The sequence below is a fragment of the Propithecus coquereli genome, unplaced genomic scaffold (genome assembly GCF_000956105.1).
Source record: "Propithecus coquereli isolate 6110/MARCELLA unplaced genomic scaffold, Pcoq_1.0 Scaffold125, whole genome shotgun sequence".
NCBI lineage: Eukaryota > Metazoa > Chordata > Mammalia > Primates > Indriidae > Propithecus > Propithecus coquereli.
Genome location: NW_012136636.1, coordinates 6,941,812 through 6,968,911, shown reverse-complemented (window position 1 = coordinate 6,968,911; position 27,100 = coordinate 6,941,812). Strand labels below are relative to the sequence as shown.

General features: G+C 44.2%; 1 protein-coding gene across 1 annotated transcript in view; it reads right to left on the bottom strand.

Annotated features, from left to right (window-relative positions):
- The window catches only part of COL4A2 (collagen, type IV, alpha 2), a 176,939-nt gene that overhangs the window by 56,417 nt on the left and 93,422 nt on the right, over positions 1-27,100 (bottom strand). The window contains exons 5-16 of the mRNA XM_012637946.1: positions 18,343-18,477; positions 18,214-18,258; positions 15,043-15,159; positions 13,468-13,539; positions 13,125-13,160; positions 12,945-13,007; positions 11,110-11,145; positions 9,105-9,146; positions 7,184-7,282; positions 5,592-5,627; positions 4,999-5,049; positions 3,932-3,976 (exon numbers count right to left, since the gene is read on the bottom strand). Coding sequence (XP_012493400.1) covers positions 3,932-3,976; positions 4,999-5,049; positions 5,592-5,627; positions 7,184-7,282; positions 9,105-9,146; positions 11,110-11,145; positions 12,945-13,007; positions 13,125-13,160; positions 13,468-13,539; positions 15,043-15,159; positions 18,214-18,258; positions 18,343-18,477 — 777 coding nt within the window. The remainder of the gene's footprint in view (positions 1-3,931; positions 3,977-4,998; positions 5,050-5,591; positions 5,628-7,183; positions 7,283-9,104; positions 9,147-11,109; positions 11,146-12,944; positions 13,008-13,124; positions 13,161-13,467; positions 13,540-15,042; positions 15,160-18,213; positions 18,259-18,342; positions 18,478-27,100) is intronic.

Genomic DNA, 27,100 nt, shown 5'->3' with positions numbered 1-27,100 from the left:
CTTCACAATGCCTATGCGATGTGCATGGGTTGTCACATCAATCGTTCAGTTTTAGAGTAGGCATTGCTGGGCACCTACTACGTGCCCCGTACTGTCCCAGGCACTGGGGATGCAGCAGTGAACCACGCAGAGCTTTCTGTAGCTCTCACACTAGGTGGAGCTGAAGATTCAAAAGCACAGGGGAATTTCTGTGATGCTCAAAATGAGGTCCTACTTAGAGGCCGTCTCAGGAGATAAGCCAGGAGCCCTCAGAGAGTGTGCCATGACCAGGGGTGGGGGGAGGTGGGTGACCAGGCATCCAGTCCGAGCTGTGGGCAGAGCTGACAGACCAACGCGGCTCAAATGATGGCCTGGGATTTCTCAAATCTACACTCCTGTGCCACCAAGCATCACTCAGTCACGCTGTGACATCAACCAACAGAAACAAGCATCCCTGAACACCAATAGCTTCCCACTTTTGCTGAATAAGCCAAGATAGCACTGATATTTCTGAAATATGTCTGAACAGTTTGAAATTAAGTGGGTATTACGTAAAACCAGGTGGAGAAAGGGGAAAATCAAATAGCGCCCACATTCCTCCGAGACTGCTGCCACCTGGAACCCCAGTAGTCTGCAACCTCGAGTCAAAATGACCATATAAACTCTTCCCTTGTGTTTCTCAGTGGCAGATGCAGCAAAGGGGTGGGAAGGCAGGGCGTGGGGCAGGAGGAGTTATGTGGAGCGGCCACCTAGAGCCTGCTGGTGCCCGTACCTGGGAAGGACCCAGTGGGGGCTCCACGGGGTTCCCCAAAACTCTGCTTTGAGGCCTCTACTTCTGCTAAGAGGTGCATCACAGAGCTCACCATTAGGAGAAACTGAATCAGGAAGCTGACATTCAGATAACTGTCTATTTTAGAAGGAATAATTATAAGGTGCTTTGAAGGTATTCATTCCTTTCTCCCCATCTCCCTCCCCCAAATTTAGTAACGTATCACTAACTTGAATTCAGTGAGGTCCTATATATGGTTTATGGGAAGTTCTTATTATAGAATTTCAGAAGTACAGAGTTGATTTTATATTTTTCAAGGGTAGAAATGACTTAAACCCGGTTAAGGAAAATCATCAGGCAGAAGTCCCAGGGACTGGCTGCAACAGATGAAAAGAATTTACCATTACACTCGTTTAGGGAAATGCATATTTCCAAAGCACTTAAGAACAGTTTAGTCCTCAGTAATGAGAACATGCCTCCCTCATCTTTGTGCCGTTCATTTGTTTACTGCACCTGTTTTCATTTCCATGGCCGAGGGAGCATTAGTTAGGTTGAATATAACTCATATGACTCATGAAAAGCATCTCCTTAAAGAAACTCTATCAGCCTAGAAATGAAATGGAATTTATCATATGAGAAGTCAGTGAGATTTCAGTACAAGAGCCCAGCCTGAAATCACGTGCCACCACGTCAGACTGTTACACATCGTCATGACCATGCCCTTGGGTTTGCACCTGGTACACCTGTGTAGATGTGACGTCCCGGATGTCCTGACTAGTCCTGACATAGTACACATCGTCCTACTGATGACGGAGGACTTTCAAAAGCATTCCATTAGCATGTATTCCTCAAAGGAGACCAGCTCTCAGTGAACACTTTTTAAAATAACTCTAGCTGTGAAAATCTTTTGCTCAGTTATTAAAAACAGGTTTCCCCTAGAAAAAGGAGGGGAAACAGTCTCTAATTTTTCAGAAAATTTAAGATAACCAAATTCATAAAACACACTTCTCCATTCCCTTTTAGAAAAGGTTAGAACTCATAGAAGTTCCATTAGCCTCTGTAGAAACGAGGGCTAACCAATTCTGTGTTCATGAAGAGGAAAGAAAAACCTTTCCCAGAGTATGTATTCTCTTCGGTGCCTCCCACTTGATGCACTGTTTATGTTCACAGTTACCCCCTTGGAGATGCTTTTGGTTTCTGGCTTTATTTTATATCAAAAAACCAAAGTCAGCTGTGGAACAATGGCCACCTGGCCAGAGGGTAACCCAGGACAGACATAGCTGCAGTTTGGCCCTTGCAGGCGGGACGCCTGAGTTATCTGCGTAGTCCTGCCCGTTTCCTACTCTACAGTCAAGTAAACTATCTCCCTTTAACCCACTTGACTGGAAAGATGTGTGTTTTCCAAGTTGTTGCAACTGCAGAAAGTAAGTTCAAAGATGTGAGCCTGCAACCCCCACATCTGGGCCACAGCCGTTGGAGTGGCCAGGTGGTCAGTGCTCCGGAGCATCTTGTCTTTCGTCAACTCAACCGCTGAATCTAGGGGCGGCTCTGTCCAGCTGCATTTAAGACACTACACCTCCTTTGTGTTGGGAGTAGAAAAATTAATAATCATTATGATTTCACTAGCACATGGTAAAGAATTAATGGCAGTGCTTTAATTATTTGGGGTGGGTAGAAATGAGCCACTTTCGAACACTCGTGTCTGCGTTAGCCTCTGGCCCTTTACAACCTTGGCTTTTGTACGCCTTTTGGTCGGGGAGCAGGTTGGGTGGCTGTTGCTCTGGGTGAATGACCTTTGTGGACACTCCGATCAGTAACTAATGTTATGAAAGGTCAGGTGTAATAGGGCAGAGCCTGGCATCAGATCCCGAGCCTCAGTTCTGGGTGAAAAGACGGGAACGGGAAGAATAAGACCAATTGAGGTTTCAGAAGTCATCAAGATTGGTGTTAATTGCAAGTGGTTGAAACCAGAATACTGGGTCAAGACGGTCCATGCCTGGAGCCAGTGGAGGTGAGAACTGCAAACTGGGAGGCGAGTCTACCTGTGGTCCCAGGACAAACATGCAGAACTCCCCACCGGGGCAGCCTTCACAGTCTCCAGCCATCACACCACCACCCTGCCGTGGCGCCATGAGCAGGAGTCCATGGAATCAGGATTCTGAGGCTGAATTGATTTTTTAAAAAACATCTATTTCTATGCACCTAGTAGGTCAGAACAACGGCAATACTAGCCTGTGGGCATGGGTGTGTGTGCCATAACACTGACTGCATGCTTGTCGGAAATAGGGAAACCTCGAGGGGCTAGGCAAATATGTTGCGTCCATTTACTGTAATCCACTGCAGCTCGTTAAAAGAATGAAGCAGACATGCACATGCTAATGTGGAACGGTCTCTAGGGTGCACTGGGTGGGAAAGTCAAGGGCAGGATAGCACAGACACATTCATTTCCTTTGTTGTTAAAGTACAGGCATGTAAAGCCACACAGCGTGTGCCGGCACTGTCTGAAGCAAGACCCAGGAACTGCCAGCAGTGGTGGGGTGTGTGTCTGCAAGGGAGGGGGAGGGTTTGCTGTATGTTCCAGGGCAGGGCCGAACCAAAGAGTATAATGAATGGTCAAAATACACCGATCTCTAACCTAAAAATCTGCTTCTATGTGTGCTCTCTCTTATAACCTAGTGCTCAGACAATTCTAAATCTGATACAGATTCATGATATATTTCTCATATAACATTTCTTTTAAAAAACAGCCAAAAATCTGTCCGGGGAACACGTGATAAAAATAACTAACTGGGTTGTCATTACACATAAGTGAGAATCACAGTGTGGGTCAATCTGTACCAAAATTTAGATGGACCCTGGGCCACCCAGTTAACAACCTTTCCAAGAGTGACAATGACACAGGGGAGGGGTGTGAGGTTGGAAGGGACAGAAGCCGTGGCTGGTGGGGGCTGAGTGATGGAAACTTTGATGGGGAGACAGTGGGAGGGACCAAGGTCAGCGATCTGGCTCGATACTACGAATACTCTGGCAGGAAGGACTGTTCGTGCCACTGCAAATGCAGGGAAAGTGGTCAGTGGCTTTCTGGGGACAAGTGCTCCTTCCTGGGACACCACGGCCTTCCTATTTGACCTTTGTGAGATGTCGCAGGCCCAGAGCAGGTTGTCTTTTATGCATCAAACTTACTTTCTGTCCTGGGGAGCCTTTTTCACCGTCGAAGCCAGGGCTTCCCTGGTTGAACAGAAAACAGAAGCAACAGCAGCTCAGAACATGCAGCCAAGTTTTCCTGAGGGCTTTAGCATGGGACTTGATGCTGATTAAAGCAAAATTCTGTTGCACCAACAGAACTAGTCTAAGGTCCAGATTTTGAAGACTTACGGTAACAAGCTACCAAATTCAGTACCAAATGCAATTCTTCCCCCTTTTGACCATGATAAAAAGGATTGATCCTTTGAAGGAAGCAAAATCCATCATAATAGCAAAGCTACCTTTACTATGAAAGGCATTAAAACCATCTGAAGACTTATTTTCTAAAGGAGGTAAATCATTTTAGTAACACTGTCATAACATGTATCATTTCTACCACATAAATATGGACAAATCTACAAAGACAGTATGGTAAAATGGTAAAAATATAAAAAGCTGTGTACGCCAATGTTCAACAAGTCTCTTTAATCTTCTTTTTGGAGACCGTGGACGTACGTCTTTTTAGTGGTAGCGATTGCCAGATAGTCACCAAAACCCACTTTCTCTTCTTCCTGGACGTGGGGCTCTGACCACTTCTCCCGGCCACAGCTAGGCATGGCCGTGGAGCAGAGGTCGTAGGGTCACTTTAGACCATGGCTCGGAAGGTGAGGCCTGCCTCTGGGGTGGCTGAATCACCTTGGGAGGAGACCCCTTCCCACCCCAACAACCAGGGATACTTTTTCTGGACTCCTATGCTTCGAGATATTCTACATTTCTGGTTCCCAGAGACTAATTTAGCCTAACCCACAATCAGAAAGGTTCCGTGTTGTGCTCCCTCCTCCGAATGGAGGGCACCTCGTCAAAACCCTCCATTCCTGGGGTGGGGAGGATGTGTCAGTGGGTTCAGGGATGGGCAGATGCACCTCTCTGGAGAGGCTGTATGTGTGGGTAATGGGACATCTCTACTTTCTGTTCAGTGCTGTGAACCTAAAACTGCTCTAAAGAAGAAAGTTTATGGAAAAAACAAACTGAAACAAACAAGCGCAATTACAAGGCGCATGGTTTACCCTCGCTCCTGAAAAGCCCACGATGCCTTCTTCTCCCTTCACAGAAATGCCCTAGGAGAGAACACAGAGAGCGTGAGGGAGGCCCTCGTGCGCTGCCCCGGCCCAAGGCCCGCTGCCGCCTCTGCTGACACTTTGCCCCGGAGCAGGACAGGCACGGCCCTAGGAAGCCCGCGAGCTGCCCTGGATCATTGCCTATCCAGGAGCGCATCCACCGGCCACGTCTAAGTGACGAGGAGGGAGGAGGGACATCTGGGGGCAAGTCTGACAAAGATGAAAGAGACAGGGTGCGGCAGTGGCCTTGCCCCAAGGGAAGCCTCCACTTCCTGCTGCATCTTCATGTTGCTTTTACAAACTTCAGAAAATGCAGATGAGCCAGTGTTTATGATGCGAAAAGGACGAAATTCTAAAACTGGTTTCTGGGAAAGAAGTGTAAGAGCAAATGCTACTGCCCTCTTGCTGTGGGCAGTGATGAGAAACAAAGAAATGAAGAGCACGTGGGCTGCTGGGACCACGGCACGTTCTGCCACTGCAGGAGGAACACCGAGAACTTGGGGACGGCAGGGGAGCAGGAACATTTCCACGACGTGACTTACTTTTATTCCTGGTTCTCCCTCACTTCCTTTCTCGCCCTGTGAAGAATATAAAAAATAAGAAACGCTTATTAATTTGAGAATGGCGATGTTTAAAAATCGTTCAGGGCTTATGATAGGAGATGAAAAGTACTTAATCAGACTTTAAACAATCATTATAAATTTACCGCAACAAACGACTTCTAAATTATGCAACTTCAAAATTCAAAGGACAAAAAATATATTTCTTCTAGATTTTCACAAGATAAATGAAAGCAGGTATTAATTCTCATATGACGAAGTCTGGCTTTTCTTCTGTCTGAGGCTTTTTTCTCACCCACCACGGTTCCAGGCTCATATTAACATCCCTATGGTGGGAACACGTGCCCAGGAAGGAGCCCTTGATGAAAATACTCGTTTGACTAGGACATTATTAGGAAGGTCCTCTGAGGAAAAGATGCATTTGGAATATATCAAAACACAAAGCAAAAGTGGCTTTAGAAAGCAAAGCCAATGTTGTATGATCTACTTTTTTCCATTTCACTTTGTCTAAAATGATGAAAGAAATGGAACAACTAATGGAGTTCTTTGTCCCCAACGCTCCTAAGATGCACACAGGACCCTCCCTGCAGCTCACAACTGCCCCCTGCAGGCTGGTTGTGCTCTGGCCCATCCTCTCCTTGATTGCAAAAAAGGGAGGGAATGTAATTCAGAAGCTTGAATGCCCCCACACGGACCAAACCTCCTCTGACCCCTCCACCCTTGGGCTCCTGTGCTGAAACGGGACAAAGGCCCTACCTTTGTGTCCTAGGACACTTTTGTCAATGGTTGCACATCACTCGGGCCACAGCTGCCTGGGCTGATTTCACCCCAAAGGTAGTGGTCCTGCCTGCCAAATCCCACCTGCAGCCCAGGACCCAAACCCCATCATCACTTGAGAGCTGGGAATTATATTCTATTTAGAAAGACAAGATTTCTATGTTTGGGGTTTTTATTTTAGTTCACTATCCCCACCTGACACAGCAGGACAGGAAGGCTCAGGTAGACCAAGCGGTGGGGGCAGAGCGGCATTCAGTCCCAGGGTAGCAGGATGCTAATCTCTATTTCAGACTCACAGTAAGTTTGACATCAAACAAAATGTTTATTGAATTATAGGACAAGTGTCTCAAAATTGACCTTGATCCAAAAAAAATAAAAAAAGGTAATTCATGCTGGCGAAGAAGAAAAAGTAGGTTTTATTTTGTAGAATACAACATTTTGCCCAGATAGTTCTGTAATTCCAGCATTGAATTATGATCGTGAACCTGTGTCTACATTGGGGACTCATGTACTTCCGGATAGAATTGAGGTTTTTAAATGGATTTTTGTGTTGCTTCAAATCCATCACAGTTTTTATGATGATGGACTGATGAAGCTGTTTCACTGCAAATCTAGTAACTGTCCAGAAGAGCTGAGAACATTCGGGAGGGGCCGGTTGTGTTTTCATGTGTAATTTGCCAATTTGGTGGTGAGGATTTTTCCACTTGGAATGTAGTTGTTTGAATAAAACTGCCCTTTTTGCTTTTCCTTTTTTAGTTCAATTGCGAAAACAGTCAGTTTTGTCAAAGCCTCATTACCTTGTACTGATCTGGGAGGATGGTGGTCCTGGTGGGTCCCACGATGGGATGAATTGTATCCGACGGGATCCCATTGGGCCCCGGCTGTCCCACGTCGCCCTGCGTATTGTTCAGAAAAGCAGTCGAATTTACATTGAAAGGAAACTTTAACATTTGGATAAAAGCATAATCCCACCACAATACTGCTATTTTTATTTTTGCCTATTACACACGTATACCTATTTGAATTGTTATAATCACAACAAAAGGAAATAATCATAGTATAAAATCATTGGTATCCTACTTCCATTGGTAATCACTTAGAACTCATGTATAAAATCCATGTAGCCTGTTCGCAATTTTGGGCTGCATCTGCTTGTGTGGAATTATCTCCTTATGATGGAAATTCTTAGCGGAGAGGCTAAATGTTTTCATGATTCTTGATAGGTATTACTCTATTGCCTACCAAGATTGGCACCAAGATATAAGAAATACCTAAAAAATGAAAGACTACTTCACCAGCTAAAAGTGTTTTTGTATAATAAAAAGCAATCTTGAATAAATATACAATCCCAAGTGCCTTAATTTGCATTTTTATCATTAGCAGAAAACATTTTCCAGTGTGGTGCGCAGACAGTGAAACCTATCTGTCTGCAACATTACTGGGCGGCTATCCTCACACAGCATTCTGGCTTTACCTCCCAGAAACTAATTGACACAGAAAGAATGTTATTGTCTTTTCTTTTGCTATTTCCGCATACAAGTTTGAGCCCAGATATCACATAACATGAACAGCAGCAAACTGAGATGATGTATCAGCTGCAGAAAGTGTCAGTCTGTGGTGTATTCTGAGCATCCACTACAATAGTATCTTAAGAATGCCTAAAATTGTTTGTTCTTCTCCCTCGTACCTATATAGGCCCAGATGTTTTTATTAATAATTTGAATAAGCTCATTGTAGATTATAGACACTAACTTCATCTCCTTTATATCTAACGTGACTATTCTTTCCTCCTAGCAATGAATTCTTTCCAGATTTTTTTTTCTTATATTTCTTATATTTCCATATTTCATTATGTGGGTCTTTACATTTTTATGTGTTTGGTTCTCCAATGTTTTTCTTTTATGATTTCTTCTATGGCATTAATGCAAAGAATGAAGTCTTTCCTCTTTATACCTGAGCGGTACAGGGGATTCCACCTAATATGCTGTTCAATCAAAAAGCAGAATGGAAAACAAAATGAAAATGCCCAAATAATGATGTCAAAGGGACAAATCTATTTTACAGTGGGTTCATGGATTTCGTGGTAACTGCAATGGGATTATGTGTTGATGAGATTTTGCTCATTGGGTGTGGGCGCCATGGCGGGACTTTCCTACATGTGATTGCGTGTGCTCCTCTCCAAGGCCATGAGGTCTTTGAACCTGAGCACTGTCAGGAATTACAAGTCACATGGTCCTTGTTCCTGTCTTTGAGCCCAGCCAGAGCGGTCCCTGAAATCATCTGGCCCGAGATCACCTTGTCCCTGAGATCTCCCTGCTCCTGAGATCACCTCGTTCCTGAGATCGCCTGGCTCCTGAGGTGTCACAGCGTCAGTCTTTGGCCTTGTTTCAGTCGTCTCAATCACCCTGGATTCCACTCGCTAGAAGACACCCTCAGGGAAGTGCCTTTACTTCCACTCACTGAAAATGGGCTGAGGTTACGTCTCTGTGTAGAGGTCTAGGCCAGTGTACACAGTTCACATTTACTGTCTCGTTGATCCATAATCATCGCTAGAGCATGTTTGATAATCTGGCACTTCACAATGATTATTTTCCTTTGCACGTGGTCTGTTTGCAGATACCCTCAAGGTCATAGCGTAAAACTGGGCAATTGCCACGATCTATTTCTTGATTGCTAAGCACTGCACACCTCTGCTCAAATCTACTAGATTTTCTTTACCTTTTCTCCCTTTTCTCCATAAAAACCAAGTCCTCTGTTGCCCTGAAAAGAGAAATAATATTTGTAAGTTTTAAAAAGTCAATAATCACAGTGAAATATTTCATTTTAGAAAAAGAAACCAAAGACCTACCTATCTGCAACATTACTGAACAACTATACCTGCGTAACATTCTGGCTTCATCTTCCAGGAACCAGTCGACCTTGTCACGTCCTTTGACCAAGGTCTCAGCGCCAACGAGCAAGGGAGCCGGGCTTGGATGCAGGCTCCTTCTGACACTTAGCCGTCGGGATGCTGTCTCTACAGCTGTAGTCTGAGGGCATTTTTTTTTGGGTCCTGGCCCCTCCAGACTTAGAGAGTAGCCTGTTTTCATTCCCTATCTGAAGATCGTGATTCATTCTCTCCTCTGATGCGGCCTTTTCTCACTTCAGTAAAATAATCCTAATTTCATGTAAACATTTCCTATCTTTTTAATGATTTTAGAGGACTTAAACGAAACAGAATTTAATTATTTTAAGTGATTCTTTGGGTTTTATCCAACATTTTCATCTTCCTTTCTGCTTAAGAGACAGAGCTAAGTGCAGTGTCTTAGTGAGTATTTAATAGTTTCATGAATGGAGTAGCCACATATGGGAGGATGGACTCACCCTCGATGTCTAAGCTAGATCACAAAGGCATGCGCATCATAGAAACAGCACTCTTTCTTCTACTTTCAAATGCTTTGCATCTTTCCCAGGGTCCCTATATTCCCACAGTGACAACCGATCCTGCAGGCCCTATCTGATCTTTCCCCCTGCAGTGTACCACCTGCCCCTCCAATGTTCAGATATTTTCTGAAAATAAAAACAGAACCTTTAATTAAGTTCTGCTTTTTGCCGCTTTCCCACCTGGCTCAGAGCTGGAATCAAAGCACAGAGATGCAGCCGGCTAGCTGAGAATGCAGTCTGTGCCGTCCCCCCCACGGTCCCTCTCTGCCTCCTGAGCTGCCATCAAAGTCACCAGGAAGTGGCCCGGTCGGGGGTGAGGGGAGCTGTTTGTGTTTGCTGTGGTGAGTGGAGATCTGAGGCTCACGCCTGAACCCAGGGCTTGGCTGCGGCTTCCTTGGCCTGGCCGCCCAGTGCGACATCCGTGGCTCTTGGCACTGGTCCCTTCTCATCCCGCTCAAGGCTGTGGCAGTGGGGAGTCCAGCAGCCTTGGTGAGCTCAGCACCGGCCGGAAGCCCTGTCAGCGGTGACGGGAGCCTGAGGCCATGGCTGAGAGATGGTCACCTGGGGCCTCAGAAATGGGGCTTCACGTGTAGCAGCCGTGGGAACTCGGAGGCTTGAGTGTCTCTCATTGATGCGGAGCAGCTGAGCGGTGCTTGGACGTTTCCTACCAGCAGCCTGGTATTTCTGACTCATGCTGAGTTTTGATCAAATACTCCCCTCGTCAATCTCATTCGCTTGTCTTGGATATTTACCCAACTTTCCTGGGTCGTAATGAACCCTAGTTCCGTTCTCCAAGCTCCTAACCAACCATCTACTTTGTTGTGATCCAACCAACTTAATAACCTTCCTGTGATGGAAACGGTATAGCCTGTCCTGAATATCGCCAAGTGCAACCCCAGGGGCTGACGAGTGGGAAGTTTGTCACTGGCCTCCCCACAACAGAGCTACTACATCTTGTCCATTCTCACACTTTAACACATAGGGATAAATATGGACTGTCCCCAGTTTGTTCTAATCTGCATTTGTAATCAGATGTTCATGAGTTTGGTTTTCATACAGCAACAGGAACGTAATAATTGATTTGCAAACAACAAACCACTCAGCACATTTACTTATTTAATGTGCCGGGGATTCCAGATGCACCTCTGCATCTACCCTTGGAGTTACCTCTTAAAAACCTATAAAATGGTCCTCATTGTAATACAAACAGTAAATAGTTATTAACCAAGTAGTTTTATGGTAATAAAATATATACACGAACACTCTAGTCCCCTCTCCCTCATCCCCCAAACCCACTTACTGGCTGTCCTTTTGGTCCAGGGGGTCCAGGTGGTCCCTGCACAAATACAAAGAAATTTGTGAACTGTTTTCTTTACCCCAGGACCCAGCTAACATCTGCTAGGAAGCCCTGGGAAAGCCATTTACTGTATATTTAGGACACTGTGCAGGCTGAGGAGCTGGGACGAAGGCCTAGGGCCAGCTCCAGCTCTGAGCTGGCTGGCTAGCTACGGACAGCTGTTTCTGCTTTGCTTTTGTGTTTAGGCTTTTGACTTCACCCGTGTCCTCTTTGTGTTTGTTCTGGTCCCTTTGCGAGGTCCCAGGCCCCGGGATGCAGAGACGGTCCTCTGACTTCCCCTGGGGGTCCCCATGAGACACACTGCCCAGCACTTCCTGCTGGTGGCTCAGCAAATGTTCACGGGTGGAATTAATCTACAGGCCAACACGGCAGAGTGGAAAGTCCTTCTGCAAATACCATGGTGCGTCTCTCTGCAAAGAATTCAACACCATACTTGGGATAAAGGTATTTAAAATGCACTAGGAGAGTGTTTGTGTACAATGACACACATGCAAAGGCACGGGGGACAAGTGTGGGCGAGGATTGATCTTGCTGGCTCACGTGAAGAACTTAAAGCCGTACCCAGCCTAGGACCCAGTGAGTGTACTCTGTTGTGTCAGACCTCTCTGGACTATGTATTTAAGGTACAAAAACTCCAACCAGGTGGCATGTGTGCTGTGACTAAGCCACAACCATATGTAGTGAAAGAGCAAAGCCCATCTCATTGTATGACCTTGGTTTCATTCTATTTGCCCAGATATTTCACAGAGGGCTACTTGCAAAAAGACTTTCATAGCACCAGGGAGATTTGTTTTGTAAAAACAAAATCTATTACTATGATTTATTATTATATGTGAAGAAAATTATGAGTACTGCCCTCTCCAACTGTTAGTATGACAGAATCTCGCCAAACATATGCATCTTCATTTTCTTTCAATATCCAACTTTTGGTGATACCACTGGGTCCCTTGACAGCTTGTCTCAATCTTGAGCAATGGTTTTCTGTGAGATGGTCTCTCTCACCTATAGCCAAAATCTCTCCTTGTATAATTTAAGGCCTGCTTGTCTTACCACTAAAAATGTGGGGAATGAGAGAGCCAGAAACCCTCTTGCAGGGGCCAGTCCATCTTCCAGGTCACAGTGCACTGGGGGGTGGCCAGAGGGCTGCGTGAGCTCTAGCAACTCCCTTCTCTGTGCTCGTGTCCTTGCTGCAAGCTCCCTGCATCCAAGTGTTGGTCTGGTAACATCTCACTCTATCACTTGATTTGTAGGAGGAAGAAATATCTGTAGACCTCTACTCAGGTGGGGCTCTGTGATGGCCAAGAGCTCACCTGCTGCAATGGGCATGGCCTGGGTGTGATACAACTGCCATATTGGACATGGCCCAGGTGTGATACACCTGCTGTAATGGGCATGGCCCAGGCAGAGCCCATTTTCTCCTTGTTGACCTGTGGGACTTCGGACTTCTTTGCCCATGGATGATGGGCCCTTTGTCACCTGGGTAGGTATGGGGCTGGAGGAGATATGCATGACTGGAAGGGCACCCTGCCAGTACCATTTCAAAATTTGACATAATTGGCAGTGAGGTGGTGACCACAATTTTGAGTCCTTATTCTCCAATTTTAATGGCAGCAAAATGTATGCAAAGAATGGCCCATTTTCTGGGTATCTTCTACCATGACTGTATACATCACCATTGTCTTAGAGCTTTCATCCACTTTCAACAGCTGAAGGAGCAGCATCTATGAGGGATGGCGTGACAGTGATCCCAGGGTGTACGCAGGTATTCAGGTACTTACTGGTCTTCCCGGAGCTCCAACTGGGCCCATCTGTCCCACGGGCCCAGGGCGGCCGGGAGGCCCCTGTGGACAGGAAATAAGAGAACGTTTTGAAGAAAGTAGACTGGAAACTGGAGTTTCCTGGAGTCCTGAAGTTCTTAAACTTTTGTTGGGAATATTCTCTAATAAAAATAAACTTACCTGGTAACCGACCAATCCAGGCTCTCCAGATTCACCCTAATTGAGGAGAAATAATTTTAAGAGTTATAGCTTTTAATCATCTTTAGATTTAGTTGCATTTTATTACACAGTTGGAAATAAGCATGTGAAATGTATCAGTCTTATCAGGACTTAGTAATGTTAACTACCTAACATTCATCTGGGAGGATTGTGAACATGGAAAACGGATAAACCTGCAATTAAATATAAGATTGAAAACCTTGGGAATGAAAATAAGACAATTTTCACATTAATCATGGTTTAAACCGTGCTGAGAATTTGCAGTGGATCACGTAATCACGTCTCCCGTCTCTAGAGAACGTACCCTGTATCTGTCGCGGTCCTCTCTGGACAGTGCGTAGGGTTCGCCTTTCTGCCCTTTGGGTCCTTGGGGCCCCTAATTAGCAGATAAATTGTAAAAAGGAAAAAAACGCAAAAAAGTCCATTAATATTCAGTGCAGCTATAGTAATTTTGATGATTAAATATTGGCTTTTTACAGGCAATGTCTAACTGTATTTACGGCTTATGTAGGTTATTCTGAATATCAATCCCTTTATTCAATCACAACAGTAAGACTTTTAATTTCATATTGATCCAATAGTATCTTTTGTCAGAGTTAAAATTATAATACTTTATAGGATTTTAGTTATTTTCAAAAGCCCAAATGAATCCTCTGTAAACTAATCCTCTAGTATGGCAGAATGTTATTTTTCTTTGTAATAATATGATGTGCTCTCTTTGGCATTAGTGTACTAAAGATACTAACACATGTGCTCTTAAGCACCACGTGGGAGAGATGCTGGGTCATTCTCCAAAACTGGAATTGTGTCAAATGTAAATAGTTGGTGTATATATATGTTTATGCATAAATATCTTTAATACCTACATATAAAAATCAATATTTTAAAGTAGCAGATATGTTTCTTGATAACAGAATTTATGACAGAATAGAATAGAAAATGATGTAGTTTATTGAAAAGTTGAACATCATAATAAACAAACAGCCAAGGAGAGGGGATTGCCAGGTAGAGGTGGGACCGTTAGGAGCAGAAGTCTATTTGCTTCCGGTGAAATCAGGGTGAAGGGCGTTAACGACGCTCTTCCTCCACATTAAGGTTTATATATGTTGTTTTTTAAATAAAAAGTCTTACTAAACAAAATTTTAGTATGACCCTGAATTTGCAAGATTTTCACGGTTAGAAGGTAGCAACATACTACTGAAAAAATAATTCAGGATCCCCGCAAAGATCCTAGAAAATAAACAAGACCATAAATCGGGTTATTATCTGAAAATTCTTCCATTAAAAAACAAACTCCTGCATTGGACGTGCTGGAGAGCATAACTGTGCTTTCACATCACAAAGGGTTTTATAATCTGATAAAGATGATGACTAACAGAGGATTTTGTCGAGGTTTCTGCTTTTTAATTCTAGGTTTTTAAAATTTAGGTTGACTATTCCATGACCGCTGGCTGTTATTTGAATGGGAGACCGCAGGAGTGAACAACGTCACCCAAGCCAACTGTTTTCTATCTAACGTTTAAAGAATCAACACAGAAGATGAAGATCCTTAAATCCAGGAAAGTCATGCCTCGAGAGCTGCAAGAAAGCGTGAGCAGGAGTTATGCTTCCAACCTGGCTGTGAGAAGGAGGACTCCCCCAGGTGCTACAGGCTTAGCGGGTGTCCACCTGCCCCTCCTCTGAGCAAGCAGGAGGCAACTCTCATTTCTCAGAAAGTATCTCCAGGACAATTTCTTAACAGGGCCCCACGCTGGACCTTCTGGCCTAAACCCCAGGAAACAGAGCTCAGGAGATGGCATCTTTTATACATCTGCACTTGCAAGCACCTGCCACTCGGGGTGGCAGCACTAACTGAACCGCGTGCTGCGGGGGTACTCACGGGAGGGCCGGGGAACCCGTCAGAGCCGTAGGGTCCCTGTGGGCCTGCGTCACCCCTGGTTCCGTTGCAGCCGTCATAGCCGGGCCTTCCTCTGGGGCCTCCTTGCCCTGGATGTCCCTGGGAAAGAGAGCAGTAAGTGCACCTTCCACCCACAGGTGTCTAGTTTCCATGTAGCTGTGCGAGGAGCCAGTTTTAAATATTCTCATAAGCAGAGTCCCTGGCATGAATCCAAGGAAAAGATAACTCATAAATTGACAAATGAACGAATGAAAGATGAAGTACGTGAAGGTGCAGGGATAGTTCTAAACAGGGAGCGGCTCTCAAGGTCAAGTTCTGTTTCACACGGGCTTTGGTAATAAGTAACTGTCTTGGGATCTCCTCCGCCTTGCTCCATTGGGTTACTGCCTCTTAGTAGGAACAGGTGAGGGTAGATTTGAAAAGATTCTACAAGCAACTAGCTCCTTCTCAGGGAGGACAGGGATATCTTTATCAATTGTCTTCAACTGAATTTTAGATGGTGAGTTTAACAGACCTACATTCCAAACGGAGAAGATATTCATAGCTACAATGGGATTTTATCAATGGCTTTGCCATGTTTAAAATAACGTATTTCCTCTTATTTTACTTTCTTGGGAAACACTACTTTTTAAATTTTAACCACGAGTATAAAGCATATCAGGTGCTCTGAGATGTCTGGGAGCGGGTGGAGGCAAAAAGATCAAATGTCTGTTGAACAATGAGGGAGGGTCGGGCTAAATCTGGGCACACCTTCGCTGCATTAATCTGGCTCCAGGACACACAGAGGAGCTGGGATAACAATTTATAATTTATGCACAACAGGACTATAGCCTATTTTGCTATTTCCTTAAACAATAGATACTTAGGATAGGCCTTATTATTACACAATTTCTTGTAAACTTTGCTCTTCTTGATCATAAAACATATTTTCCAGAGTGATTTTTAGGCCATTAAGATGTCTATTAGATTTACTTTGAGGAATTGGGAAAATGTCAAGATAAATAAAGAAATCATATATACAGGGCCCTGTAACCTGGATGATAATAAGAAATACAATGAGAAAAGTAGAATTTTTCTTTTATTTTCACATCTCTTTACTTTGGATGTTCAAAGTCATGGCTTTGAAGTCGTGCCTCCAGACAAGAGATCGGACAGATTTTTCAAACTCTCCCTGGTGGTCTGAGAAATCCCCATTGCACACACAACTTCTCAATCTGTTGGCAGAGCCAGCTTTCTGACGGCCTTCAAAATGAAGACACAGGGGTCTTTTAAAGTTGGTCCTTCAAATTCAGCTTGAGAAAATAGCTCTCTGCCTGTTCTGCTCAAGGTCTTTAGTATGCTACAATGCTTTTGCTCAAAATGTACCAGTGAGTTCTTCATTATTCTCCTGGGTTATGTGCCTGCAGTTGGTCTTTCTTCCTTGCTTAGAACTGATATAAGTCACTTGAAATTGCATGTCAATCTGATCTTACTTTACGTTTCAAAGAAAAATTTCAATTACATTGAGCTAAATGTCCATCTCATTGCTTAACATCTAATTTGATACATTTCTCTATGATACAACTCTAGGATTTTACTGCACATCACAGCTAAAATTACCCAGGTCTCTCAAACTCTGCATTCATTAACTGATTAATTATGACAGGTGACATTTAGGTTAACTTAATTTGTAGCACTGGAGTTCTGTGGTTAAAGAGACTGTCTGTGTTTGAGCAGCACCAAGATTCTGTAGAAAACGATCCTTTTCTGCTCACCGCAATCACTGCCCCATATAATTACTGTCTTCCTAATTTGTGAGATATTTGCTTCAGATATTAAATGAATATAAAGTGGAAAATGAACGAAAATGTGGTGCAGGCAATTTACAATTTTTTCTCCATAACGCCACTCCATTTTAACTCAGATTTCAGCTTCTTGAAGGCAAAACTAATGGACAGTCTAAAGAGTTAAAAAAGTACTTTAAAAATAGGTGATTTAGTTTTAGGCCATTAGTAGGAAAATACGTTTATAATTTATTTAACCTTTGAAATATGCAGATTCTTCAACTCTGCCCATTTCTCAAGATTCTGACTAATGTCAAGTTATTTCTTTGCTTGTTCAGAGCTGCGTGGTGCTCCTGACTGTCTGTCTGAGCCCACCCTTCAGTGACACTTAGGATCACCGGCCATGTACGTCTTGTGTCTTGGTGAACATGACTGCCTTTCTTTTGCTGTGACCGCATCCTTCTACTGCTACAAAGGTCTTCTGGAACACGGAGCTAAAGCTTGCGGAGAATGCCTGAGTTCTCTGTGCCTTCTCTCCGCCCGCCCGCTGTCTCTCATCCTGCAAGGCAGCAGCCCTGCTTATGCAGCATGGGAACGGAGCCTGTGTCCCCTCGCGTGTGCGTGTGCATATATGGGGATGGAGAAGATGTCCAAGCAGGATAAGGGCACAAACATCTGTGTATATGTGTGAGGTTTATGAAGCAGATGTCTCAGAATGACAGTGGTAGCCGGATGCGGGGCGGGTCAGAACGTGCGATAAACACACTCATCCCCAGGTCAGTCTGGCCAGGAAGCCGACCCTGGGAAATCTGCTCAGGGAGCCCTGTGAAGAAGGCTGTGAGTCAGGCTGTTTTGTTTATTTTTTTTATGCCACAAGAAGTAAAGTAAACTAGGTTATAAAAACACATTTTATTGCATTTTGAGATTTTTCTCATGAGCAAACTATGCCTTTTCTTTTTCTCATTTTGTGTGTGGTTACTATAAAGAATTTGAGAAGCTGCACAATGCTCAGCGGGGCTTTGCTCTGTCCCTGTTCTTGGCGGGACTACTTTATATTCAGATCATTCTGTAGTTCAAACGAAATGTCAAGACTGGCTCCTTATGGAGCATATCTGAATGACACTCGAGCTTTTTGTTACAAAACAATGTCCAGTTTTAGCAAAGTAGCCTCAATGCCAAAGCCAAGTCTATAAGCACGTTTACGAGGGAAATAATTTGTTCAATGTTTGCCTCGATTCCAGGGGGGACATTTATGCACATATAATAGCCCCTGCATGTTTGATGTTATAAACAAAAAAGGAGGTCTCCTTCAAAATGTTTCCTTAAGTCATTAATGTATTGCTTAGAATGCACGCAATGCTTTAAAATTCTCATCTGCCAAAAAACTTACGGGAATTCCATCAGCACCAGGGAATCCAGAAACACCTCTTGCTCCCTGTGAAGAAAGCAAAGAAACTTAATGAAGGCCAAACACCCGCCACCCTGCACGGAGCCAGAGGAATATCACAGCGATCCGTACCACGTCTCCTTTCGGTCCCGTTATTCCAGGAGCTCCTCTTTCACCTTTGTCGCCCTTGCGGCCCTGCAGTCCTGGGAATCCTTGCAACCCTGGTGGCCCGTTGTAGCCCTGGGGGCCCACTGGCCCAGGCTGACCCTGTGGGAACAACACAGGTTCAACTTCCACAATTAATAACGATAAATACTAATTTTCAGTTACGGTTACTTTCGAAACTACAGGCTTCACTCTCAAAGAGCTGTAATCTTCAGAGAACATCACAGGTAAACACACTACCATCTACTGCCACGATAGCTATTATAGATGGTAATTTCTTGCTAAAGAAAGAAGTCATAGAGTTGCAGAGGAAAAAATAATAAATGTGAAAAAAATTATCCTAAATTATTAAGGTGATGTTATTGTGGAATGCTAATATTGGGTCGGGTTTCTTTTTAAATCTTTTCAGTAAAAACAAAAGTTCCAAACAAATTTCTACAATTTTATCTGTTTTTCTCAACATAATGTATACAGTAGGTATGGAAATATATATTGCATCCAGATATCAAAGTGATCCCCAGATGTTTAAGTGATTAGGTAATCTCTCCTTTTGTCCACATACGGAGAAAAAGTAAAGGGTTTCCGAAATATATAAAAATGTATGCCCACACTCATTGGAATGGCTACTGTTATTTTAAAAAAACCCAAATTAAAAGTGTTGGTGAGGATATCGAGAAATCAGAGCCTTGTGCATTGATGGTGGGGGCGTAAAATGGTGCAGCCGCTGCGGAAACAGCATGGCAGCGCCTCAGAAAATTAAGAAAGGGAATTGTCATAGTATCCAGCAATTCCACTTCTGGGTATACACCCCAAGGAACTGCAAGCAAGGATTCAAGTGGGTATTTGTATCCCCATGTGCATGGCAGCATTATTCAAGGTAGGCAAAGGGTGGAAACAAACAAAATGTCCGCCAATGGATGAGTGCACAAACAAAACGTGGCACAACCACACAATGAAATATTATTCAGCCATGAAGAGGAGGGAAGTCCTGATGCCTGCTACAGCGTGGAGGAACCTTGTGGACATCACGCCGAGTGAAAGAAGCCAGTCACAGGAGGACAGGTATTGTGTGGTTCCGCTTATACAAGGTAGGCAGAACAGTCAATCCACAGAGGCAGAGGTAGATGGAGGTTGCCAGGGGCTGGGGAGGGGAAAATGGGAAGACAGAGTTTCAGTCTGGGGAGATAAGAAAGCTCTGGGCACTGATTGTGGTGATGGCTGCACAACAGTGTGAATGTATTTAAGGTCACCTAACTGTACACTTACAAATGGTGAACATGCTAAACTTTGTCACATATGTTTTAATCATAATAAAACATTTAAACAATAAAAATAATTAAAAAAATAAAAATACATTTAAAATAAATTTACTACAATAAACATTTTAAAAAATGAACAAAGGAGGGGTGGAGGTTCTCTCTCCCCTCATGGAACTAATTCTTGTATAATATTACATTTATATTCTAATCATTCACAGCTTAGCCCAAATGAAAAAATATATGTCTTGCTCCCTCTCTAGACGAATGAGTCTGTTTATGCATACAGAGCCTTTACCTGCCGAAAGCCCTTTGCTTTAACATTTCAAATTCCCATCTTGCCCTGAGATCCGGAGGGACCTGAGCCATTTTTCTAGTGTCTTGCTCCATTGCCTACAGGCAACCTTTCCTGTAGAAATTGCCCAGCTGAGAAGCGGAGGCCTTTACAGGTTGTTTGTAACGCCGTCCTGAGCGTGCCACACAGCTGAGGTGCAGTATAACCTCACAGAGGCATCGGCGTGGAGGGGCGTGGGGAGCTCTCGCTTCCAAATTTCATTACCATGCCTACCTGCCAGTCCCCTGAGATGTTAGAAGCCAGGTGCTGGGGGAAGCAGTGAAGCCTGATTCTCCGACGTGGAAGATATCCGTGTAGGTTAAGGTTGTGGTTGGTAGATGCGATTAAGACAACTTAGCCCAAAGCTTGGAACCCCTGCCCCTCAAACCAAGGCGGATTGGGAAAGCTCCCCTGGGCCCGCATCTGGGCCAAAGTCTGAGTGTTAGAGACAGTGCGTTCTTCTCTATCCAAGTTTTCCAGAAGAGTTCTGTCACTGCCTAGGTCAGCAAATACTAAACTGGGGTAGCCTGATCTCAAGCATGGTAAGTAGCAGTGAAGCCAATCAATCTCAGCTGTCTTTGGAGAACATTATAAAAGTCAGTTTATGGCCACTGTGTTTCTTCCCAGTTGAGGAGAGCTGTGGTGGTGGATAGATAGCCCAGACCTTGCACACGTGATACCCAGGAGCTCATTGTATCTCTAACGCTCAGTGGTTTTGTCACACTACAGTTGTTGGGAGTTTGGCAACAAAACATGCTTTGATTCTGATTTTTATGGATCTTTCCCAGTTGTGCTCATTTTTGCTTTGTTCATAGCTATGCTAGAATCTAACCATCTTATGATAACACACCATGCCATAAAGCCTCAAATTCCCTCAATCACGGTGAGACTTGCGGTTTGTCAGTGTTTACATTAAGCATCTTTAGGGGGATAAAATGTTCCTCAATAGTCCTGTCATTTTTATTGTCCATAAACTACATGTCTATCCAGTGGGATTATTTCATAGAGCCAACTAAAGGGGAACATGTACTGCTAACCAAAAATGGAATATGTGTGTCTTGATGATGAAAAGCTACATTCTTGTCTTGCATTCATTAACCTTTCCTCAGTTCCCTTTGATGGGGGAAAGTGACTAACCCCATCATGTACTAATTTTCCTTCCATTGTCAGTAAACTTCTTTCTAACCTTTATTTCCTGGATGGGAAGTCTGACTTTTGGAATAAAACTCTAGCCTTTCCTTTTCTGAAGCATGATGTCACATTTTCTTTTTATTGAGGTGAAGTTCACATAAAACTAACCATTTAAAAATGTACAATTCAATGGCTTTAGTACATTCACAATGCTGTGCAACCACCATGTCTTGCTAGTTCCAAAACGTTTTTATCACCCCAAAAGGAAATCCCATACCCATTAAGCAATCACTCCCTGTTCTCCCAGCTTTTGGCAACCCCCAGTCTGCTTCTGTCTCTATGGAGCTCCCTGCTCTGGATACTTACATAAATGGAATCATATGACATGTCACTTTGTGTGTCTGGCTCCTTTCACTTAACATGACGTTTTTGAGGTTCATCCATACTGCAACATGTACCATACTTCATTCACTTTTATGGCTGAGTAACATTCCACTGTGGAGATAGACCACGATTTGTCCATTCATTTGTTCTGGGGCGTTCCTCCCTTTTGGCTACTGTGAATAGTGCCGCTATGAGAATGCATGTTTGAGTGTACGCTTGAGCCCCTGTTTTGAATTATTTTGGGTGTATTCCTAGGAATCAAATTGCCTGATCCTATGGCAATTCTATGCCAATTTTTTAGATATTGGCAAACTATCTTCCACAGTGGCTGTACCACGTCACATTCCCACCAGCAATGCCGGAGGGTTTCAATTCCTCTACATCCTGGCCAGTGCTCATGATTTTGCACTTTTTTTGGCTATGGCCATCCTAGCGGGTGTCAAGATCAACACTCCATCATGAGCTTTTGATGGGATGGAACACTCCCTAAGATTCAGTCTGGCTTCCATGCTGAGGAAGCACCAGGAGTCTGGGGACCATGTGAGGTAGCCCTGTTTCTCCGGGGTGGAGCCCTCACTCTTGCCCAAATATAAACCCTGCATTGCTGGCTGCACACACGTTTGCGTCAAGGCCCAAGGATGCCGCCAGTAATGCAGCTTTGGTCACTAGGGCTGGAGGTTTCCCGAGGATATCCTGCCTGTCAGGGAAGTCTGGTGTGTCTATAAAGGGCAGCTGGGAGGATCAGGTAGATGCAAAGGATTTTCCTTTGTGCTAATCATCATCATCATCAACGTCCATCCTCTTCCTTTCCTTTCATAATAAGTGACCTTCGACATAAAAATTATCCCAGAAAGAGTAAGAGTCTGGTTTTAAATGTCTTCGCATAAATCTCAAAAGCTTCTATATTTCAAAAGCTCTTAAAATTCCTCCAATATCCTTGATAAAATTGCACAAAATATTTCTCACAAGCCAGCAGACATTCTGGGAAGATGTAAGACCAAGTATCCTGTCCCCCCACCCCAGACTGCCACAACACACAATGCAATTAATATAGATGTACTTCCTAGGAAATAGGATCACGAAAAGTATCATTTGATTGTGTATCTTTTGGGACAAAGTGCTATTACAAATGTTAAAGATGGTCTATCTCATTTTGTCCCCAAGGCAACTGCATGAAGTGACATGAACTCCATGGGGCCCAGGGAGGACCAGCATCAGGGGCTGCTGCACACACACAGCTCTGGGGAGCTGGCCGACTCCACTGTGCTCTCGATACCCACAGCGAGGTCTGCACCAGCATCACCTGGGAGCTTGTTAGGAATGCAGAGTCTCAGGCCAGGCCCTAGAATACCTGAATCTGCATTTAGCCTGGTCCCCAGGAGAAGATTCCTCTGTACATTACAGTGTGAGAATCGCTGTGCAATAACACCCTAAGTCCCTTTCTGGTGTTCTCAAGGGAGGAGGTAGGTATATGTTAAGAGAAAACATCTCTTAAGCTTGAGGTTTGGAGATCAGAAGAAAAGTCCGACTTACTGAGTCAGGCAGAGGATAACAGAGTATTTATGTTGGTTAAATATTATTTCTAATTAAAATTTTCTTGGCCTTATGCTTCAGTGACATCTACAGGACAGAATACATTTTGATCATCGTTAGGATGGAGGGTTGCACACACATTGCCTTTCCCTCTTTGAAATCACTGCTGGCGTCTGTGTGGGACACCCAAGGTCTGTTTTGGAAGCTGTAGTCTGAAAAGGCAGATAGAATGAGTCCAGACGTGAGTCCACATTGCTCGAATACCACAACTGTGGGGAGAGCGCACTTATCCAGTCCCGACACTCTAAGCTTTCCCGAATCGGGGAATTTCACTTCTGAGAAAAGGGGCAAAATACAATCAGATATGGGCACATGTGGAATAGTTACAGCTTCAGACTTTCAAACAAATGTAGAAAGATTGATGATTAATCAGCGCCTCAAGGAATTTCGCCTCACATTCATCCAACCCTGAGGTGGTGCCTGTTTCCATTCATAGTTTATTAACCTGAAAATATTCCTCGGGTAAGGGAGTAAAAAGAGTTTCATTTATCAGAGAAGGACAAAAAACTGTTTCCAAGGATAAAACCTGCTTCACTGCACATCAGGATTTTTAATCTACAGTACAGTACTTTCCTGGTAGAATAAGAATGAGCCTTTCATGACTTACTGGCCGACATCTGAATAGTAGGAAATCCCTTCTGCCTAAGCTGACTCTTCCTGTCTCACCTTTTATGGGCACCGGCGCCCACCAGACACCCATATCCTCCCCGTTCCCCAGGGCGGACCCTCCCCCTCCCTTCCGCAATGCGTTCCAGACGTTCATGGCCAAAGGCGGCAGCTCTTGGTGATCCTTGGGGAATTCCAACCTAAGTCCCAGTTAATTTCTATGAGCTCTTGGCCACACATTTGAAAATGTGTAAAAGTCCCAAAAGGCAAAATTAAAAATATTCATTGTTCTTAAGGATGATCAGTTAGCACTTGTGAGCAATTTCTAGATCACTCTGGCAGGATGAATTAGTAGCATATTCCAAGCTAACAATAAATAATGTGAAGGTTAGTATTTGTACAGTGTATCACACATATAACTATCAGTAGCCTGTTCCACGCAACAAAAGCAGAGCTGATGTTCAATCTGACATCTTCTACCCATACCTTCTTATTTAATACATAACAGAACATTAGTCCCACCCATGGGTGCTCTTCTATGTTAAGAATTCCAGTTGTAGGAGGTTGAATTATATGGACTCTCAGAATTTCTGCTCTCCAAAATGTTTTGACACAGATTGTAATACTAGTGTCAATATAAAGTAAATTACATCCACGTGCAAAAAACAAACCTTCACCTTTACATTGCTCTGTATATAAGCATTTACTCAAAATGGATGTAAATGTAAGAGCTAAAGTTATAACACTTCTAGAAGAAAACAGGAGGAAATCTTTGTGACTTTGGATTAGGCAAAGTTTCTTAGATAAGACACAAAGATCACAAGCCGTAAGAAAAAAGTTTGATTGTCAAAATATACAGTTAAAAGTAAAAAGGCAGGCCACAGACTGGGAGAAATATTTGCAAAACACATATCTGATAAATGACTTCTATCTAGAATAGATAAAGAAGACCCCAAACTCAATAGTAAGGAAATGAACAAGTGAAATGAAAAAAAAAAAGGGCAAAAGATTTGAACAAACACTTCACACAAGAAGATACACAGATGGAAAATACGCACAAGATGCTGAACCTCACCAGTCATCCGGGTCAAGCAACTTAAATCTGCAGAAAGATGTAACTGCAGCCCACGGAAATGGCTAATACACACAGGAGCCGCTGGCATCCCGTTCCTGCCGGCAGGAACGCAAGGGGCTACGGCCACTGGCATTTTGGCAATTTCCTAAAAAGTTCAACATCCACCCGCTCCAGGACCTAGCAATCCTAGTGGTAGGGACGTACCTAAGAGAAAGGGAAACCTGTGTCTACCCCAAGACCTGTATGAGAATGTTCAGAGTGGTTTTATTAATTTAGCTGATAGCTGGGAACAGCATGGGTGCTCACCACTGATGAACAGACAAACAGACTGAAGTCGTCCACACAGTGGAGTACTAGCCAGCGATAGAAAGGAACAAAGTATCCGACGTGGGCAACAGTAAGGCAGCGGCAAAGGCATTCTGCTAAGTGAAAGAAGCCAGACACCAAAGGCTACACCCTGTCTGATCCTGTTTATGTGACTTTCTAGAAAAGGCAACACTAGGGACACAGAACAGATCAGCGCCAGGGGCCAGAGGAGGGGGGCGGGGCTGACTGCAGAGGGGCCCCAGGGAACTTCTGGGCAGCAGAGCTGCCTTGTTTCAGGATTTTGGTGGTTGGTACATGGCTGTAAACACTTGTCAATATTCACTGAATTGTATGCAAATTATGCCTCAATATGTTTCACCCAAAAGCAAACAAATAAAAGGGTGTTGGGTGACGCTGAGATGAAGAAGACGGCCCTGCATTTCACAGGCATGCTGGGTTACGGAAAAGATCACGTCAGATCACGTCCTCTCCGGGTACATTTTTAAAATGACATTTCAAGAGAATATTTAGCCAAATGCTTTTTAAAGATGTCTGCCAGGGAAATGAATAATCTGAAGAAACCGAGACCTGGTCTTCCTTGTCTGGAATCTGGGCTGTGTGAGCACGACGCTGACAGAAATGGGAATGGCCCAGGCTGCAGCCCACAGAGCAGAACCAAAAGTGGGTCAGGCCCAGATTAGATTTGGGAGTGACGGAGAAGCCCAGGGTCACCGGTTTCCACTGCGCTTGCTCTCCACAAAAACCCAAAAGCCAGAGGCTGCCACCTATAATTCTAAGATGCAACTATGTAATTTTCTCTGAAAGGATTTGACTGGGATAGATGCACATTTCAGAGACACTATTAAACAGTTTTACCTGGAATGACTTGACTTGGGTGGATTTGGATTTTAAAGCAGAGAAAAAAATGGGCAGTCTCCTATTCCTCACCCAAACGAGCAGTAAGTCTGAAAACCTCTGCTCCTTGTTTTAAAAATAGGTGGTACATGGGCATCGCACTCAATGGCTTTTAGCCCAGATTTTTTACAGTCTGGATGTGATTTTGCCTGGCATATGTTGGAAAAGTTGATTTTCTGGGAAAGCTTTCTATGACCTCTGTGCTTTTAGCAATAAATACATTTCATCTGCCTGGCTGTGAGTTCCTGCCTCGCAGAGTCACTTGATTTCCTAAGCCTCCCTGTCCTCTGCAAAGCTGTGCAGGTTGAGCGTGGCTGAGGTCAGCCTTGGGCGCGCAGGCTGGGGCTGCAGGTGGCCCCCGAGGGGCAGAGCGCACCGGCCACTGGGCCTCAAATGAGTAGGAAATGTTCTAATTTAGCGCCAGACAACACGCCATGCAATGAGGGCGAACACAGCGCCACCGCCACACAGCCTGGATGTCGTCAAGAGTTAACGGTTCAGGCGAGTCCTGCCTACACTTACGTGATTAGAGAGTGACAACTGGAGTAGGAGGCAACTACTGAGGTACCAGAATCATGACACCACTGGTAATTAAAACAGTTAAGTTATTATTTATGGCCTCGACTGTTCATTTCCATGTGCCAACTGTTCGTGCCAATATTTTACTGGTATTCTTAGGTCATCTTCATGCCCAAGAGTGTGGCGTGACTCAGAGCAGAGACCGTGTGTTCTCACAGCTCCGTACTTCTGTCCTCACCCCCTGGGGCACTCGCAGGGAGTGGACGGCCACAGCCCCGTGAGGGCTGCCCACGGAAGGCAGTGAGAGGAAACGCTACTATGGCGTCCTCTCTGCCGATATTATTAATATCACATAGGCTGCCAGTCATTGAGAGGGACATTTCAGTATCTCTGGCATGGACCAGAGACGGCACCAAAGTTATATCTATTTTGCGTTTAGACTAAACAGCAGTCACATGAAAGGGAAATATTCTTGAAGTCAGCATTATATTGAGCTGGTTCTGCTATGAAAAAACAAAACAACCCACTGATTGGCCAACTAAGAAAAAAGGTTCCAAGCAAGGGTGGGTTTTGCTCTGGCTGTGATACATGGTTTTTTTTTCCTCC